This window comes from Myotis nattereri (genome assembly GCF_964212035.1).
Source record: "Myotis nattereri genome assembly, chromosome: 16".
Taxonomy (NCBI): Eukaryota; Metazoa; Chordata; class Mammalia; order Chiroptera; family Vespertilionidae; genus Myotis; species Myotis nattereri.
The window spans coordinates 17,681,056-17,699,255 of NC_138091.1; the positions used below are offsets into that span (position 1 = coordinate 17,681,056).

At 44.5% G+C, this 18,200-nt stretch overlaps 2 protein-coding genes across 3 annotated transcripts in view; both read right to left on the minus strand.

The window, feature by feature from the left end:
* LOC308531812 (polyunsaturated fatty acid lipoxygenase ALOX12-like) overlaps nt 1-17,827 on the minus strand; it is a gene marked incomplete at its 5' end in the record, with an annotated part of 33,741 nt that extends 15,914 nt beyond the window's left edge. The window contains 5 exons of the mRNA XM_081108922.1: nt 15,891-16,034; nt 16,681-16,841; nt 17,024-17,127; nt 17,341-17,463; nt 17,823-17,827. Of these exons, the coding sequence (XP_080965048.1) occupies nt 15,891-16,034; nt 16,681-16,841; nt 17,024-17,127; nt 17,341-17,463; nt 17,823-17,827 (537 nt within the window). The remainder of the gene's footprint in view (nt 1-15,890; nt 16,035-16,680; nt 16,842-17,023; nt 17,128-17,340; nt 17,464-17,822) is intronic.
* LOC308531751 (L-lactate dehydrogenase A chain-like) lies at nt 2,111-3,204 on the minus strand (the record flags this gene model as incomplete). Of its 2 annotated transcripts, none has more annotated exons than XM_081108848.1 (2): nt 2,111-2,248; nt 2,518-3,204. In XM_081108848.1, the coding sequence occupies 2 exons, from the start codon at nt 3,202-3,204 to the stop codon at nt 2,111-2,113; spliced, it is 825 nt and encodes a 274-aa protein (XP_080964974.1). The 2 variants fall into 2 exon arrangements, with proteins under 2 accessions (XP_080964974.1, XP_080964973.1); XM_081108847.1 differs by having other exon boundaries at nt 2,206-2,786; nt 2,955-3,204.
* Nucleotides 17,828-18,200: the final 373 nt, after the last annotated feature.

Sequence of the window (18,200 nt, forward strand, 5' to 3'; positions counted from 1 at the left end):
AAATCAGCTGACAGTTGTATGGGTACTTCCTTGTAGGTAATTGACTGTCTTTCTCTTGCTGCTTTTAAGATTCTCTCTTTATCTTTTGCTCTTGGCATTTTAATTGTGATCTGTCTTGGTGTGGCCCTCTTTGGATTCCTTTTGTTTGGGGTTCTCTGCACTTCCTGGACTTGTAAGTCTATTTCTTTCACCAGGTAGAGGAAGTTTTCTGTCATTATTTCTTCAAATAGGTTTTCAATATCTTGCTCTCTCTCTTCTTCTGGCATCCCTATAATTCGGATGTTGGTACGCTTGAAGCTGTCCCAGAGGCTCCTTACACTATCTTCGTATTTTTGGATTCTTTTTTTCATTTTGCTTTTCTGGTTGGGTGTATTTTGCTTCTTCGTATTTCAAATCTTTGACTTGATTCTTGCGATCCTCTGGTCTGCTGTTGGGAGTCTGTATAATATTGTTTATTTCAGTCAGTGTATGCTTAATTTCTAGTTGGTCCTTTATCACAATCTCGAGGGTCTCATTAGATGTCTTGAGGGTCTCATTAAGTTTATCGGCGGTTTCTAGAAAATTCTTGAAAAACCTTAAAAGTGTGGTTTTGAACTCTATATCCAGTAGTTTGCTTTCCTCCATTTCTGTCATTTGTGTCCTGTTTCTTTGTTTCAGCATTTTTTATGCTTCGCTGTGTCGATAGAGTGGCTTTCTGTGCTAAATGTCCTATAGGGCCCAGTGGCTCAGCCTCCCCAATTACCTGAGGTAGACAGTCTTGGTGCACCCCCTTGTGGGCTTTGTGCACAGTCTTGTTGTAGTTAAGCCTTGATTGTTGTAGGTATCACTGGGAGGGATTGACCTCCAGGCCAATTGGCTGTGAGAATCAGCTGTTTCTGCAGTGGGAGAACTTCTGTGCTAGAGACACCCCTCCGGGACAAGACTTGCTTCAGTGGAGCTTTGGTGCTCACTGAGTCTGCCCCCTGAGTGTGTCCTTTATGGATCCGAGGAGCTGCAATCTGGATGGTCCTACTCTGACCAGTGGGCACACTGGCTTCTGGATCTCTAAGGAGGTGCTAATCTAGCCTCTGCCTGAGGCTACCCAGCAGAAGCCAGCTGTGAAGCAATGCAAGTTGCCATGGGGCCTTGGGCCAGCTGCAGTTTGTTACGTAATTTTCAGATTGCAAAGGGCAGGGCCTTTCATATGCAAAAGCCTCCATGCACAGCTTGGGTGGGGCGGGGTCCCAGGGGATCAACAGGGCGGAGGGAGCAGTTATGGCTGCTCTCAGTCCTGCCCTCAGAGGCCCCGATTCTTAGTGTCCTGGCAATCGCTGCAAGCACCTCCGAGAGAATGCTGTCCTCGAGTTCTGACCGATGCCAGACAGTCCCGTTTCTCCCTTATGAGTCTGGGTCCCCAGAGGCTCACCTGGAACTGGAGCTCAGAGCTTGAGACTCCCTCCAGATTGAGAAAGACAACCGTGCCCTCAGTTGCCAGCCCTCTCCGCATGCACCTCCACACCTTTGTATTTTACTTCCGCACCGCACCTCCTCTGAGTCTTGGTATGCTTTTCTATTTCCTTCTAGTTGTAGAATTTCCACTCAGCCAGCCTTCCTGTGGTTCTGGATGATGTCCATTCCGTCTTTTAGTTGTATTTTTGAAGTGGTTGTGTGAGGCAGCAATCTCTGGTATTTACCTATGCCATCATCTTGGTTTCTCCTATTTGGCATTTTAGTTGGTATGACACTTGGATAGTTGGCTGTGTTATTTATATGTAGACTTTTCTTTTTACATTATATGGCAATGTACACTAGTCTGATACATATAGTACACAGAATAAGATCCTTTAGAACAGTTATGCACAAAACATGCAATATTGGATTTACATTGGCTCCCAGGATGTGACTAATTATAGAAAAAGGAACCACAAGTTATATAACACACAGTGAACACACATCTAGTCTGAAGGGCAACTGTTGCGTGAGCAACATTGGCAGTGGTGCCTTTGAGGAGGTGGAACTATTTCACAGTAACCAGTTTAGGACTACACAAGATAAGGACCCTCCAGCATCAGGATGCAGATGCTGGGTTTTATGAACCATGACTATTTCTATCTTTAGGAAACTGATGTTCTTAGTCACAGATCAGATAAAAAGGACAACATGTACAATTTCCAACTAAAATCCTGCTGTAGCCTAGACAGTGAGGTGGTAGGACATCAGAAGACTTTAAAACTGCAGCTCTTTCTGGATCCCCCACAGTGTGTCTGCACTCTTCTTCACACGGGCCTCTTCCTCAGGTGTCAGGGTCACCTTCACAACATCTGAGATTCCATTCTGTCCCAAGATGCAAGGAACACTAAGAAAGCCGTCGTCCTTTATTCCATAGAGACCCTTAATCCTGGTGGAAATTGGATGCACCCGCCTAAGATTCTTCATCATACTTTCTGCTAAATCAGCCACAGATAGGCCAATGACCCAGGATGTATAGCCTTTCAGTTTGATTACCTCGTAAGCACTGTCAACCACCTGTTTGTGAACTTCTTTCCACTGTTCCTTATCTGCATCAGTGCCTAAATTAGGGTGCAGATTCTTTAGGGAGACACCAGCAACATTCACTCCACTCCATACAGGCACACTAGAGTCTCCATGCTCCCCAAGGACCCACCCATGACAGCTTAATGGGTGAATTCCCAGCCTCTCCCCCATCAGGTATTGGAAATGGGCTGAATACAGGTTGCAACCACTTCCAATAACACGGTTTTTGGGAAAGACACTTAACTTCCAAGCCACATAGGTGAAGATATCCACTGGATTGGAAACAACAAGCAATTTGCAGTTGGGACTGTATTTTACAACATTAGGAATGATGAATTTAAAGATGCTCACGTTACGCTGGACCAAATTAAGGCGGCTCTCTCCTTCTTGTTGACGTGCCCCAGCTGTGATAATAACCAACTTGGAGTTTGCAGTCACACTATAGTCTTTGCCAGAGACAATTTTTGATGTTTTAAGGAAAAGGCTGCCATGTTGGAGATCCATCATTTCTCCCTTTAATTTGTCTTCCATGACATCAACAAGAGCAAGTTTATCTGCCAAGTCCTTCATTAAGATACTGATGGCACAAGCCATGCCAACAGCACCAACCCCAATGACGGTACTCTTATTCTGGGGACTCTGTTTTTCCTTAAGAAGGTTCACGATCAGCTGATCCTTGAGTGTTGCCATTTTGGACTTGGAACCAAAAGGAACCGGGCGGGCACGGCAGACGGGCGTTGGTGGCACACGATGGATGATCCAGACTTGGCAGCTGCAGCTCAGGTACCTTCCCATTGATTTTTAGAGAGAATGAAAGGGAGGGGGGAAAGACAGAGAGAAACATCGATGTGAGAGAAACACATCAATTGGATGCCTCCTGCATGCGCCCCAACCAGGGCCCAGGCTGGAGAACTGAGGTACGTGCCCTTGACCAAAATTGAACCCGAGACCCTAGAGTCTGCAGCCCAATGCTCTATCCACTGAACCAAACTAGCTAGGGCCTGTTGTTCATTGGTTGACAGAGTCTTGGGTCCCCTAAGTCTTGAGGCATACCACCGTTACTCGATATTCATGGTTATTTAACATCTCCGGCTTGCTAGAAACAGTTGTGAACACCAGCACTCAGTTTTGCCATCTCCTAGGCAAGTGCTGCTAAAAGTTCTGTTACATGGAATTGCTGGCTGAAAGAATATGTGTGTATGGAAGATACAATTCTTTCGTGAAATTATGGAGAACAGGTTCAGTAGAGAGATGGAGGCAGAATGCAGACCACAGTGCGGCCTGCTTTCAAGAAATAAAACCAGAAGGGAACAAAGAGAGGGCTGTAGCTGGAGGTGGGTGAGCAGCAGAGCCAGTGAGAGGGAGAGGCTGGGATGCAGGAGAAGGCCCTGAGGGAGGAGATAAAACCTGGAAAATGTGAAGGAACTGGCCTCAGGTTGTGCACTCACAGTGGGGGCAACAACGTCTTAGTTATTACAGTGGTTGGTGGCCTTCCAAAGGGCCATGCACATAAACAGATTAAAGTTTCATGGAGTCAGGACAGAGAGCGATTAGGAAAAACATGTCTTCCAGGCTTTGTAGGGGCAATAATGGGGGAAGAGGTAGAGAAACATGGCTCAGGGGTGATTTCCCTAACAGTACTCACTCTTGGTTGCTGACACAAGAAAAATGGAAGGTTGGATTCATCCAGAACAAGTAGTGGAACAGGGACCAGAGGCTCTGTGCCTTGTTCTTGCCTCCCCAACTTCACTGGTGGAGGAGGTATGGACTCCACGTTTCATTCTTGTTTGTAGCCAATTTGCATTAGCAAACATGGTGTCAAGTTAAGCCTCTTAAATCCCCTCGCCAGGAAATTGGCATCTCCAGATGACTTGGGTTTACTTGTTCTGAAGCTGGCTTTCTCAGCATTTGTGTAAAGGGGTTGAGAGGTTAATCCTGGTCACTCCCTCCAGCCCCGCCGGAATCTCCTCTCCTCAGGGCTCCAACATCCAGTTCTTGGCCTCTCTGTTTAGGACTGAACTGCCGGGCCGGGCCCACAGCACCTTGGGCTTCTCACTCCATTTTTGAGAAGTAAAGATTGAAGGACAAGTGTGTTGTGCGGCCCAGCAGAGGGTACAGAGGATAGAGAAATTCCATTGCTTCTCTGGGATCCTTGCCAGCACCCTCTAACCATCCCAAACACTGTTTATCTTACATTATTCAAATTCTTGTTCACACTGACTTTAGACAATTTTTATGTATGTCTAGTGTTGATGACTTTCTTGCTCTACCCTGTGGTGAACCATTTTTAAAGCTATCCCTAACCCAAATCTGTTCCACCTAGCAGACTTGTACTAAAGCTTTGAAGAGGAAATAACCAGGGCAGGGACTGGGGTGAGGTGAGTGAGGTATTTAACTTCAGGTGCAACACTTAAGGGGCCCCACAAAAACCCAGAAATCAAGATAAATAACCATAATGAACAAAATATCAAAATGTTATTTTATTTCTTAAAATACATTTTTATTGATTTCAGAGAAGAAGGGAGAGGGAGAGATAGAAACATCAGTGATGAAAGGGAATCATTGATGGGCTGCCTCCTGCACGCCCCGCACTGGGGATCGAGACCATAATCCAGGCATGTGCCCTGACTGGGAATTGAACGGTGACTTCCTGGTTCATAGGTCGACACTCAAAGCGTGAGCCATGCAGGCTGGGCAAAATACCAAAATTTTAAATAAAGACAGGGTCATTTGTAAGGATTCATATTAGCCATCTATATTTTTAACATTTTTTTCCAATCATTCCAGCCACCAGAAATGTCTCTGTGGACTACTTGACCCTCCAGTACTCCCATGTCCAACCCACTGGTTCCTTGTTGTGGAAATATCTTACCTTACCTTCTTTTTGCTTACTCCCAGGCTGTCTCACCTCTCCCTCCCTCTCTCCCCTCCCCACTAATGGCATACTTGAGGAAAGTCAGTATTATTCTCAGTTTATTATGTAAAACAACTTATCTCTCAGTCTCATCTTTCCTCTGCTTTGCTTCCTGGCTTTCCAAAACCAAAGTGGCTCTTGGATGTTTTGTAAATAGTCATAGGCCTGTTGTACTTTACCAACATAAATAAATGATCTTCAAAATTAATTCCCAGGCATCACTGTGTTGTTGTTTTTTTTATTAATGTCCGTAAAATGAAAAAAAGCAGAGATTGACTTTGTTAAGTTTCATACACTGCCACCCCCATCTTCAAAATACAATTGGCAATTGGCTGACAACCCAGGTTTGTGTGTGTGTATGTGTGTGTGTGTGTGTGTGTGTGTGTGTGTGTGAGAGAGAGAGAGAGAGAGAGAGAGAGAGAAAAGAGAATGAATGTGTCTACTTTAATCTTACAAAACACAGAGTGGATCTTATCCCTGCTTTATAAGAGGGCCTAGAGCTCAAGGAGGGGAATGGGTGAACTAGCCCAGAAAGTGTCATGGGCTTGATTTATATTGTTACCACCCATTCTCTGACCCTTAGTGTAATCTTTTGTCCTTATCACTCTGATGAATCCACTCCCAAGTCTTATCTATGACTTCTTCATTCTTCAATTGTTATGTGCTCATTGTTTTAAAAGTCTCTGTTGCTTTGATTAGGACTCCTCCTAGGATTTACAGGGTCTAAAGCAAATAATTTTTTGCACGCCCTTTATCTATATAAACAACTTGATTAAAAATACATAACACAATTCACAGGCCCATGTGAGGAATGGTGGTTTATCAGTGAATTTTTAGGACAATGGTTAGTGAGGTAGTACTTACATATTTGTTTATTGTGCAGCCAGTGCACATGGAGCCTGGTAGGTGCATCTGTTCTAGAAGTTTCCTGAGAAAGAGGGCTTAAGAGGTATATTTTAAAATATCTAGCATATTTGAAAAAAATATCATTATTCAACTCACATTTGATTGGTAATTTGTCCAGAAATAGAATCCTAGATGGGAAATAAACTTCCCTCCGAATTTTGAAGGTATTCCTGTTAGTGAAAGTATAGGCTCCATAACAAAGAAGCCCTACAATACAATGAGTTAAATGTCTGATTAAGTTCCTATAATATCTCTTCTACTTTCCAGCTCTTTTTTAGTATTTTCTTGGAGACTTTCTCAACTTTTTCACCTCTCCTATTGAATTAAAACATTTCTGCTATTAAGTCTTTTCTACTTTATTCTTTGTTACTTTTAGAAAACACTTTCTGTTTCAAGGAAGCTATATTTATAAGGAAGCTATTATTATATTTCTGAACATGGTAATTACAGTTTAAAAAAAGTATGTTCCTCTCTATTCCTGTTTTCCTAAGTCTCCTTTTCTTTCAAATGTCTTATCAGACATTTAGCTTTCTCTTCATATTTAAGAGGATGGCACTAAATTTTCAGAAGTACAAATTGGTAGTTAGAAAATAATCATGGGGGATGTAAAATACAGTGTAGGGAACATAATGTTGTAATAACTATGCATGGTGTCACGTGGGTACTAGACTTATATAAATGTCTACCCATTATGCTGGGTACCTGAAGCCAATATATATAATTTTTAATCTTTCCCTAAGAATATTTTTCCATTGTTTTTTATTGAGAGTGAAAGGGAGAGGGAGAGACAGAGAAACATTGATGTGAGAGAGACACATGGATTGTCTGCCTTCCACATGTGCCCCATTGAAGTCCAGGAGCCTGCAAGTGAGGTACATGCCCTTGACCGGAATCAAACCCAGGACCCTTCAGTCCCCAGGCCAACAACACTCTAGCCACTGAGCCAAACCTGCCAGGACACTAATATAATATTAAATGTCAACTGTAATTGAAAAAACAAATTAAACAAGGTGATCGTGCCCATTGGTGGGGTTTTTCAAAGTAATGGGCAGAGATCTGGTCATTTGAGATGGCAACCTCAGTATGAATATTGTCAGATTTGTCCTGTTCATTGCTTGGTAGCATTTGGAGAAAAAGACCTGGGAAATCACTATTTAGTATGTTGGCTTTCACTTAGATTTTCTGTTTTCAATAGGACACCTGATGTCCCAAGTCCAGGGTCCCTTTGTTCTATCAGAGCATAAACATTATACAGACTCCCAACAGCAGACTAGAGGATTGCAAGAATCAAGTCAACGATTTGAAATACGAAGAAGCAAAAAACACCCAACCAGAAAAGCAAAATGAAAAATGAATCCAAAAATACAAAGATAGTGTAAGGAGCCTCTGGGACAGCTTCAAGCGTACCAACATCCGAATTATAGGGGTGCCAGAAGAAGAGAGAGAGCAAGATATTGAAAACCTATTTGAAGAAATAATGACAGAAAAGTTCCCCTACCTGGTGAAAGAAATAGACTTACAAGTCCAGGAAGCGCAGAGAACCCCAAATAATAGGAATCCAAAGAGGACCACACCAAGACACATCATAATTAAAATGCCAAGAGCAAAAGACAAAGAGAGAGTCTTAAAAGCAGCAAGAGAAAAACAGTTACCTACAAGGGAGTACCCATACGAATGTCAGCTGATTTTTCAACAGAAACTTTGCATGCCAGAAGGGAGTGGCAAGAAATATTCAAAGTGATGAATGCCAAGAACCTACAACCAAGATTACTTTATCCAGCAAAGCTATCATTCAGAATTGAAGGTCAGATAAAGAGCTTCACAGATAAGAAAAAGCTAAAGGAGTTCATCACCACCAAACCAGTATTATATGAAATGCTGAAAGGTATCCTTTAAGAAGAGGAAGAAGAAGAAAAAGGTAAAGATACAAATTATGAACAACAAATACACACCTATCAACAAGTGAATCTGAAAGTCAAGTGAATAATCTGATGAACAGAATGAACTGGTGATTATAATAGAATCAGGGGCATAGAAAGGGAATGGACTGGCTATTTTTTTTGGGGGGGGGGGAAGGGGTGAGGGGGATGCAGGAAGAGATTGGACAAAAATCGTGCACCTATGGATGAGGACAGTGGATGGGGAGTGAGGGAGGAGGGTGGGGTGGGAACTGGGTGGAGGGTAGTTATGGGGGGGAAAAAAGAGGAACAAATGTAATAATATGAACAACAAAGATTAAAAAAAATAAAAATAAAATAAAATAAAAATAAAATAAATAAAATTGGATTGTTTGTCTTCCTGGTGTTTGAGTTTGTATAAGTTCTTTATGTCTTTTGGATAGTAACCCTTTATCAAATGTATCATTGGCGAATATGTTCTATATAGTGGGTTTCCTTTTCATTTTATTGATGGTTTCTTTTGTTGTGCAGAAGCTTTTTAGTTTGATGTAGTCTTTTTTGTTTATTTTTCCCTTGGAGTAGGAGACACACCTGCAAAAAATTTCTATGAGAGATGTCTGTGATTTTACTGCCTACGTTTTCTTCTTGGATTTTTATGGTTTTGAGACGTACATTTAATCCATTTTGAGTTTATTTTTGTGTATGGTGTAATTGATGGTCTACTTTCATTATTTTGCGTGTACCTGTTCAATTTTCTCAACACCATTTATTGAAAAGACTGCCTTACTACTAAATAGCATTTTCTGAAGGGGTCATGGGTGCCACCCCTTTTCTTTCTTGCAGTGTCTGGGGCCCCTGGGCAACTGTACTCACTTTCTAGTCACCTACCAGGTCTGTGTGCCAAGGGGGCACTGGGATTGCCATTGTGGGCTAGAGAAAGCCCTTCTTGCAGAACACTTCAGAGGCCAGGGATAAGTTAGAGTATTTCCTGTAGTAAGACTTTCGGTGCCCATGCCCCTAGAGTAGCTAATGGATTACTTTTCTCCCTTTTGTTTTCTTTCCACACCCCCATCCCAGACAGACAACCAATGTCAATCTACTGTTTCTGCTTCTCTACTTCTTTCTGTTAATCAGATTGTTTCATATGGTTTATGTCATTTCTTCCACAAAAAATGGTCATACTATACATTTATTTTCTTGGAAGTTGCTTTCCACAGTTAACAATTCGTGATGAGAATATCTTCAGATCAATAGATGGAGATCTAACTGCTCTCTTCTTGAGCTTGAAGGATTGCCCTCTTGATGGTTTTCAGTATTAATTGCCATGACTGCTTTAATGAACTCTGTTGTAACCCTTATGTACCCTCATATTTATAGGATAGATTCCCAGAAATGAGATTTCACACTAAAATGCTTGTATAAATTGTATATTGGCTATCCCTTTTAAACCACGATTTTGAGATATGCTTGACATGTAAAGTTCACACATATTTGATGTATAAAATCAATGAATTTTCCAATAAGTGTACACCAATGTATATTATTGTCAAATTGCTTCCCAAAAGGCTGCAGCATGGTACCAGAGTGCCCTTTTCTCTGCATCTCCACCAGCATAGAAAGCTATAATTTAAAATATTTTTTGCCAGTAGGTTGGATGTAATTTTCAAGAACACTGAAGGGTCTGGGATTTTACCCAACTTAAAAACCAGTAAAGCTTGACTACTTGCTATTTGAGGAATGGTAGCAGAAGACACAAAACTTCTAGTTCAGTAACAAAGGGGATATTATTAGTCAGAGCAAAGCCATAGTCACAGTTCATATTCACATCAGTTCCCCATGCCCTACCACATACAACAAGTGTGATGCAGGTGGGTCTGGGTGAGTGGCAGCACACACAGTGGGCTGCATTGTAGGAGAGGACTGTAAGTTTGGGGAACTTGCCACTCCTGTGGTAAGCAGACCCATGTCCATTCATTGTCTACTGGATATTACCTCATTTCCATGCTTCCCCCCTGCTGAAACAACCTTGATAAATAGTAATGAGCTGTCAGGGCTTTGTATTTCTGACATACCCAGCAGGAAGACCTAGGGCAGCGGTTCTCAACCTGTGGGTCACGACCCCTTTGGCCTTCCAACGCTCTATTTCTCCATTTAATCATAAATGCATGGACTTACTCAATTCTGGATAGAAAGATAAAATATTGCAAAGGCACATACTCTCCTGAACTAATCTAAAATTTACATATATATTTAATATGCAAATTAGGCCAGGAAGCTTTAACGCAGTGGTTCTCAACCTGTGGGTCGCGACCCCTTTGGGGGTTGAACGACCCTTTCACAGGGTCGCCTAAGACCATTGGAAAACACATATATAATTACATATTGTTTTTGTGATTAATCACTATTCTTTAATTATGTTCAATTTGTAACAATGAAATTGGGGGTCACCACAACATGAGGAACTGTATGAAAGGGTCGTGGCATTAGGAAGGTTGAGAACCACTGACCTGGGGGCACTCAAAGTGCATCGCAGATCGCCAATCCCAATAGAATGATGTATTTTAGCTGCTTAACCTCATCTAAAGCTTCATAATGAATATAAAATAAAATCCGAGTTCCTCACCAAGGTGTGATTTGCACAGTTAAACTTACTCTTAGTCTAATGAAGAGGAAATACATAGAAAAAGGAAGTAATAGATGTGACCAGAAGAAAGTTCTGTACACGTTAAGATGGCGAAACCCTAAGTTTTGATAGCGCATGACCCACACCTTTCATGAATCTAATACTATACAACAAGCCTATTATTCCAGGCTCTCTGCTCCGGTGGGTCTTCACTCTGCATGAGCACTGTGACCACTGAACTTCTAACACGCCTCCACCAGAAAAAGGACTCAACCTGGAACCACAGCTACTTCACTCCCCCAGACCTCTATGCCTGATCTTCAGTATTTCCCTTAAACCTTCTACTTGCAGGCTCAGCAAGAGACTGACCTTAAACCAATTCCAATTCCACATTCTTGCCAACTTCTAATCCAGGACAAGTCCAGGGCTTAATAAAGCAGGACTCTGTGTGCCAGCCCACTACCGGATCGGGCTCCACCCCAGACAAACCAGAACCTGGGATTAGTCCAGAGGGTGGGGGAAAGGCTGGCTGATCCTCTGAGTCTGGGTGCAGGAAGAGAGAGAGGGGCAGGGAGAATCCACCAGTTTTTTTTTTCTAGGCCCTCATTCCCCCCATATACACCTGCACCCTCGTTTTACTATTGAATAGCATTTTCTGAAGGCATCCTGAGTGCCAATCTCTTTTCTTGGTGGCTGTGTCTGGTGCCCCTGGGTGACTGTACCCACTTTCTCTTTGCCTACCAGGTCTGCTTGCTGAATGGGCATTAGGATTGTCATTGTGGGCCAGAAAAGGCCTTTCTTGAGAGACACCATTCAGCTAGAGAGCAGCTAATGTATTCCTTTTCTCCCTCTTGTTTTCTATCCACACCCCAATCCCAAGGCAGACAACCAATGTCAATACATGCTATTTCTGCTTCTCCACTCCTTTCCATTAATAGGATTGTTTCATGTGGTTTATGTCATTTCTTCCACAAAAATGAGGTCACACTATGCATTTATTTTCTTGGAAGTTACTTTCCACAGTCACCAATACATGATGAGAATATCTTCAGATCAAAAGATGGAGACCTAACTGCTTTATTCCCAGCTTGAAGGATTACCCTCCTAATGGGTATTCAGTGCTAACTATGATGAGTGCTTTAATGAACACCTTTGTAGGTATACTCTTATGCACCCTATAGTTAAAGAACAGATTCCCAGAATTGAGATTTTAGACTAAAATGCTTGTATATATTTTATATTAGATATTATATATATATTTGAAAACCATGTTTTTATAGTATTCTTGATGTGTAAAATCTGTACATATTTGATGTATAAAATTTAATTTTTGCTAATAAGTGTACAACCACTGTATATTATTGTTAAACTAGAGGCCTGGTGCATGGGTGGGGTCCCTCGGCCTGGCCAGCAATCCACGGCTGGCCAGTCAGGAGGGTTTGGTCAGCTGGGGATGGGGCTGTGGAGGTTGGCCAGCTGGCTCCCGTGAACAGGGCCAATGGAGCCCGCGTTGAGCATCTTCTCCTTGGTGGTCAGTGAGCGTCATAGTGACTGATTGACCAGTCATTCTAGTCATTCCAGTCATCTCCTTCAGCCTCACAAAATCCTAACCTGTTTTATTTCCTATTCTTGACTAGCCAATCCTAGAAGAGTTATTTATTTTACAAACATATGTAACGGTAAAAGCACAGGCCTTGTGGAATAGGAGAAAAGAAAACATGGAAAATATATCCATAATAACTTGGAAATAATATTCTACACATATGATTTGGTAGAATGACAATGAGTCAGTATCATACTGACCAGTCATTCTGGTCGTTCGGTTGTAATGGTCGCTTAGGGTTTTATATATATAGACTAGGGGCCTGGTGCACGAAATTCGTCCACTGGGTGGGGAGGCGGGGGGAGGAGAGTGTCCCTCAGCCCAGCCTGCCCCCTCTCACATACTGGGAGCCCTCAGGCGTTGACCCCCATCACCCTCCGATCGCCTGATCGGCCCCTTGCCCAGGCCTGATGCCTCCGCCAGAGGTGTCAGGCTTGGACAGGGGACCCCCATCTCCCCCCCATCACTGGCTCTGGCCCCCGCCCCAGCCTGAGGCCTCTGGCCCAGGAATCATGCCTGGGCAGGGGACCCCCATCTCCCTCTGATCGCTTGCTCCACCCCCCGCCCAAGCCTGACGCCTCTGACCCAGGCTTCAGGCCTGGACAAGGGGACCATCATATCCCCCCAATCCCCGGCTCCGCCCCCCACCCAGGCCTGATGCCTCAGCCAGAGGAGTTGACCCTCATCACCCTCCGATCACCACTCACCGGATCGGCCCCTTGACCAGGCCTGAGGCCTCCGGCAGAGGTGTCAGGCCTGGGCAGGGGACCCCCAGCTCCCCGCGGTTGCAGGCTCTGCCCCTGCCCAGGCCTAACGCCTCTGGCCTAGGCGTCCGGCCCAGGCAGCGGGGACCTGCAGTGGCAGTGGGGGGCGCCGCGATCATGGGCTTCGCTTTGGGCCCAGGCAAGGGACCCCTAGCTCCTGGGACTGCCAGCTTCGACCGTGCCCAGCTCCCATCGCTGGCTCCACCCCTACTTCCTGCTATCACTGGCCAGGGCGGCAAAGGCGCCTGATTCTCTGATCATGGCTGGGGGGCAGGGCAAAGGCGGCCCCAGGGCTGCCTTTGCCCTGCCCCCTAGCTCTTAGCTCCCCCCTGGGTTTCCGATCACTGTCAGTGGCAGGGGGCTTCTTCCTGCTTTCCCTTTCACCTCCCTGCATTGTGCCTACATATGCAAATTAGCCGCCATCTTGTTGGCAGTTAACTGCCCATCTTAGTTGGCAGTTAATTTGCATATAGCCCTGATTAGCCAATGAAAAAGGTATCGCCGTACGCCAATTACCATTTTTCTCTTTTATTAGTGTAGATTGCTTACCAAAAAAGCTGCAGCATGGTACCAAAGGGCTCTTGTCTCTGCATCTCCACCAGCATAGAAAATTACAATTTTTAAATTTTTGTTAATAGGATAGAACCGATTTTGAAGGGAAAAAAGCTGGTGAGGGATTTTATCCAACTTAGAAACTAGTCAGGTTTGTCTAGTTGCTGTTGGCTGATGATAGCAGAACACACAAAACTTCAAGTTCAGTAACAAGGCATTTACTCAGACCAAAAGCAATAGCCACAGTTCATATTCATATCAGTTCCTCATGCCCTCCCATGTCCCACAAGTGTGATGCAGGTGCGTCTAGGTGAGTGACAGCACATGCAGTGGGCTGCATTTTAGGGGAGGAGCACTGACTTTGGGGGACTCACCACTTTTGTGGTAGCAGATCCATGTCCATTCTCTGTCTACAGGAACATGACCCCATCACTCAGGATGGCTCACTGCAAAAACAACCTTGATAAACAGCCCCAACTAAAGAGCACTGAGTCTTTGCATTTCTGACATACCCAGCAGGAAGGCCGAGGGGCACTCAGGGCCATGGCAGATCACCAGTCCCAATAGAATGAGGCATGTCAGCTGCTTAAACCCTTCTAAGAGCTTCCTAATGAATATATAATAAAACCCAAGTTCCTCATCAAGGTGTGGTTGCCACAGTTAAACCTGCTCTCGGTGTAATGATAAGGAAATATGTACAAAGGGGAAGTACTTAAATGTAGCTCAGCATGTAGTCTATATACATTAAGATGGTGAACCCCTGAGTTTTAGTAGAGCATGACCCACGCCTTTCCATGAATCTAATACTCTAGCAGCAAGCGTATTTTTCCAGGCTCTCTGCCCTGATGAATCTTCACTCTGCATTACAGTGACCACTGAACATCAAGCACACGTCCACCAGAAAAAGGACTCAACATGGAACCACAGCTGCTTCACTCCACCAGACCTCTATGCCTGATCTTTGGTATGTCCCTTAAACTTCATACTTGCAGGCTCAACAATAGCCTGACTTTAAACCAATTCCAATTCCACATTCTCTCCAACTTCTAATCAAGTCATCTTTATGCAATATTTTACTTTTTAGGTATATACAGGCTAATAAATTACACAGGAATGATGGAGTTATTATATAAACAGTTTGCAACCCTTAAACATATATAATACATCTAAAAATGGTTATCTACAGTGAGTGTCTCCCCATCTATAATAATAAAAGCGTAATATGCTAATTAGACTGGACGTCGTTCTGGATGACCTTCCAGATGAAACAGGGGCTGCAAGAGAAACCCGGGTCCTGGGTGCCTGCCGGTGGCTGGAGGAAAGCCCAGGTGCTGGGGGCCAGTGGAGAGCCGCTGCCTGCAGCCGTGGGAAGAAAAGCCTACTCTTGCATAATTCCGTGCATCTGGCCTCTGGTTACTTCATAACTGCCCAGACAAAAGCCCACCTGAGCATCTTTTCCTCTTTATTTGTCCTATTTCTGCAGGTGTTTTGCCTAACTCTTCCTTTTCTCTTTCCTTGAATCCAGGCCAGTTTAATTTTCCTCTGCATGCCCTTCTAGCTTTCCTCTGCACCCCCACAGCTATTCCCCACAACTTAGCCCATTACCCTCATCTTAGGCAATTGCTGTAACATGTCACCCTAATCTCCGGATCCAGCATGTTTCACAACAGCCTACACAAGATTCCTGTGTTCATACTTCTTGATTTGGCATCAACCACCCGCTATAGACTGGGCCCTCTCACCTCACATTAGCCCCCAGCATGCCAGCCAATTGTCCACTGACAATCTAACTTCTCACACTCTGCACACATCAGCCTCTGCCCAACCCATCTTCCCCTGGCAGGAGGTCCTGCTCCTTCTCCAAGGCTCATGCCCACCCCACCTCCCATGACCCCTCCCACACTATTTCCATCCTCAGGTACTTCCTCGGTACTGGAGCATATCCAGATTTTCCCAGTCTCTCTCTCCAGCTAAACCACGCCTTTCTGCCTTTGCCCATTGCCTCCTTTACTGCCACCTCCAGTGCTTTAGCACAAGTGAATCCTCAGTGAATTTCCGTGAAGGGCTGAGCTGAGAGGGCCAAACACGGGGAAGCAGAAATCCTGGGTCCTCTCACCTGGATGACCATGGGCAAGAGTTTCCCATCAGGCTGCAGTTTCAGCATGACCAGAGGGGCAGCCAGGTATTGCTGGCTACATAGGATGACGTTAGCCTTGATCCCATCCAGCAGGGAGAAGTCGGCTTCAAACAGCGTGCCTCCCTGGATGGGGCAGAGGGTGAGGGCTATCAGTGTAAGGCATCTTCTTCCCACCCTGATTGCCCAAAGAAGAACAAGAAGGAAACTAACTTATCCCCATCACCTACTTTGTAACAGGCAATGAGTCACATGCTATGGCTTCACATAAGTCTTACAAGCACTTGAATCAACTCCAGGTTTATAAAGAAAGGAAACATGATAAAAGAGGATAGGAGGTAACTTGCCTGAAGTCACACAGTTTATAAACAGCACAGCCAGGGCTCAAACCCCAGTCTGTCTCACTCAATAATGCATGAATTTTCTCTGCCCAACCCATCAATTGATCCATGTTGACTCCTGATTAATAAGCCCACCCCTGACCTGATTCTCTTGCTACACACTCCCCCAAATCCTTCGCACCGAGGCCCAGTTATTTCTTCATTTTGATTGCATCTATCACCCATCACACACTCTTCCTCCACAATATGCTTTTCTCAGTCGAGGAGGAAGGCCATGGGTTGCACACCTCCAGGATCACTCAAGATTTCCCCTGTAGAATCCCCTCTTGCTTCTGGGGGCAAATTGGGCTCATAGTGGGGCCCAGAGCAGCACAAACACTGACCACACTCCCATTTCACTGTGTGGCCTCCTCTGGGCCATATGTCCATACCTGCAGCTCCTGCTCCAGCTGGGCCTGCACCTCCTCCATCCCAGACAGGAACACCAGGCGGGCAGGAAGGCGACTGGAGCGCCTTAGCAGCATGGGGTTGGCGCCGTTGAGAAACTGGTACCCAAAGAAGGCATCCTCCTTCCAGGAGTCCCGCACCTTCTCTGAGAGTGGCAGTTGTGGTGCAGGTTGTGAGATCAGATCTCCTGGTTCTTCTAACCCCCACCAAACCATTCCCTCTTGCCCCCAGCCCACCAGTGGGACCAAGACCTCAGGTCTCCCAGCCCTGGTTCCCTCGATTGGGTGGTAAGGGTCCTGGGAGAAGTACTGGGATAGGGATACTGACCAGCCAGCTCACTGTGGTCCCACCAGAAGATCCTGTTGAAGTCATCCAGGTCATTCCAGCAAGCAAGAACGTTTAGAGAGTCTTTGATGGCTAATTTGGCCAGCCTTCAGGTAAGGATAGGCGAAGCGTTTGAAAGTTAGTCTCAAAATCACACATTGTAACTATCAGCACCCTCCTTGGGCTAATCCAGCCCTGTTCAGTCCATTGGAGCCCCTGGACCAGGATACCTCCCTCTCCTCCAGGTTTATAAAAAAAAGAAAAAAAAAAAAAAGAAAGAAACTTGATAAAAGAAGATAGGTTACTGGCACTGAACTTACCCCTTGGCCAGTGAAGTCTCAAAGTCAGTTCTCTTGTCCTCCAGAAACCTCTCACCTGGCAGGAGGTCACCTAACTTGGCCGCAGCCACATTCAGGATTAACCCATCCTTCCAGTTACCCCATCTGTGGTGCAGAAATGAAATCAGGCATTGATGCCCTGAAGGGCCAGGACTCACTGCCAGGTCAGGAGGGGTCAGGGTGGGTAAGGTGAACCGGTACAGCTTTATGATTTAACTAGAAAATATCCACCTACAAATGGCCAAAATGCAGTTTTATTTGCGTGCCTAAATTAATTTTTGGCATGCTAGAAAAATGCTAGCTCTAACATTAAACTGAATAAATGAATGAATGGAAGCATATGTTGATTTGGAAATCAGGAGATTCTAAGGAGAAGCACAAATAAATTCTTTTAAATACAATTAAGGAATTAGAAATTTTAGAGACTCTCTCTGAACTCTTGTGAAGCTAATAAATGCCATCACCCCATTCTTCCGCCTTCTCTAGCTCCCCCCCCATATCCTTCGCTCTTTCCCATCCCTTCTTCCTTCCCCTTCAGTCCCCTCCACTACCACTCCCTACTGATTTAAAGAAAAATGAGAATAGGAATTCTAACAGCTCCCTTTGGAGAAAAGCTTGTCTCAGCAAGAGAGGAACCAGCAATTGTTCCAGATTTTCTCAATGACCCTGATGGATTCACAAAGGCATTTAACTGTTAGAACATGTAGTCCTGGCTATTCTAACCTATTCCAATTAATATAGCTAATGGTTTCTGCCAGCAAATGCAACACACTTTCTAAATAAGGTTTGCAAGAAAATTCCTGTAGAGAACTCTGTCCACTGTTGGAATCATAGGAAACTGA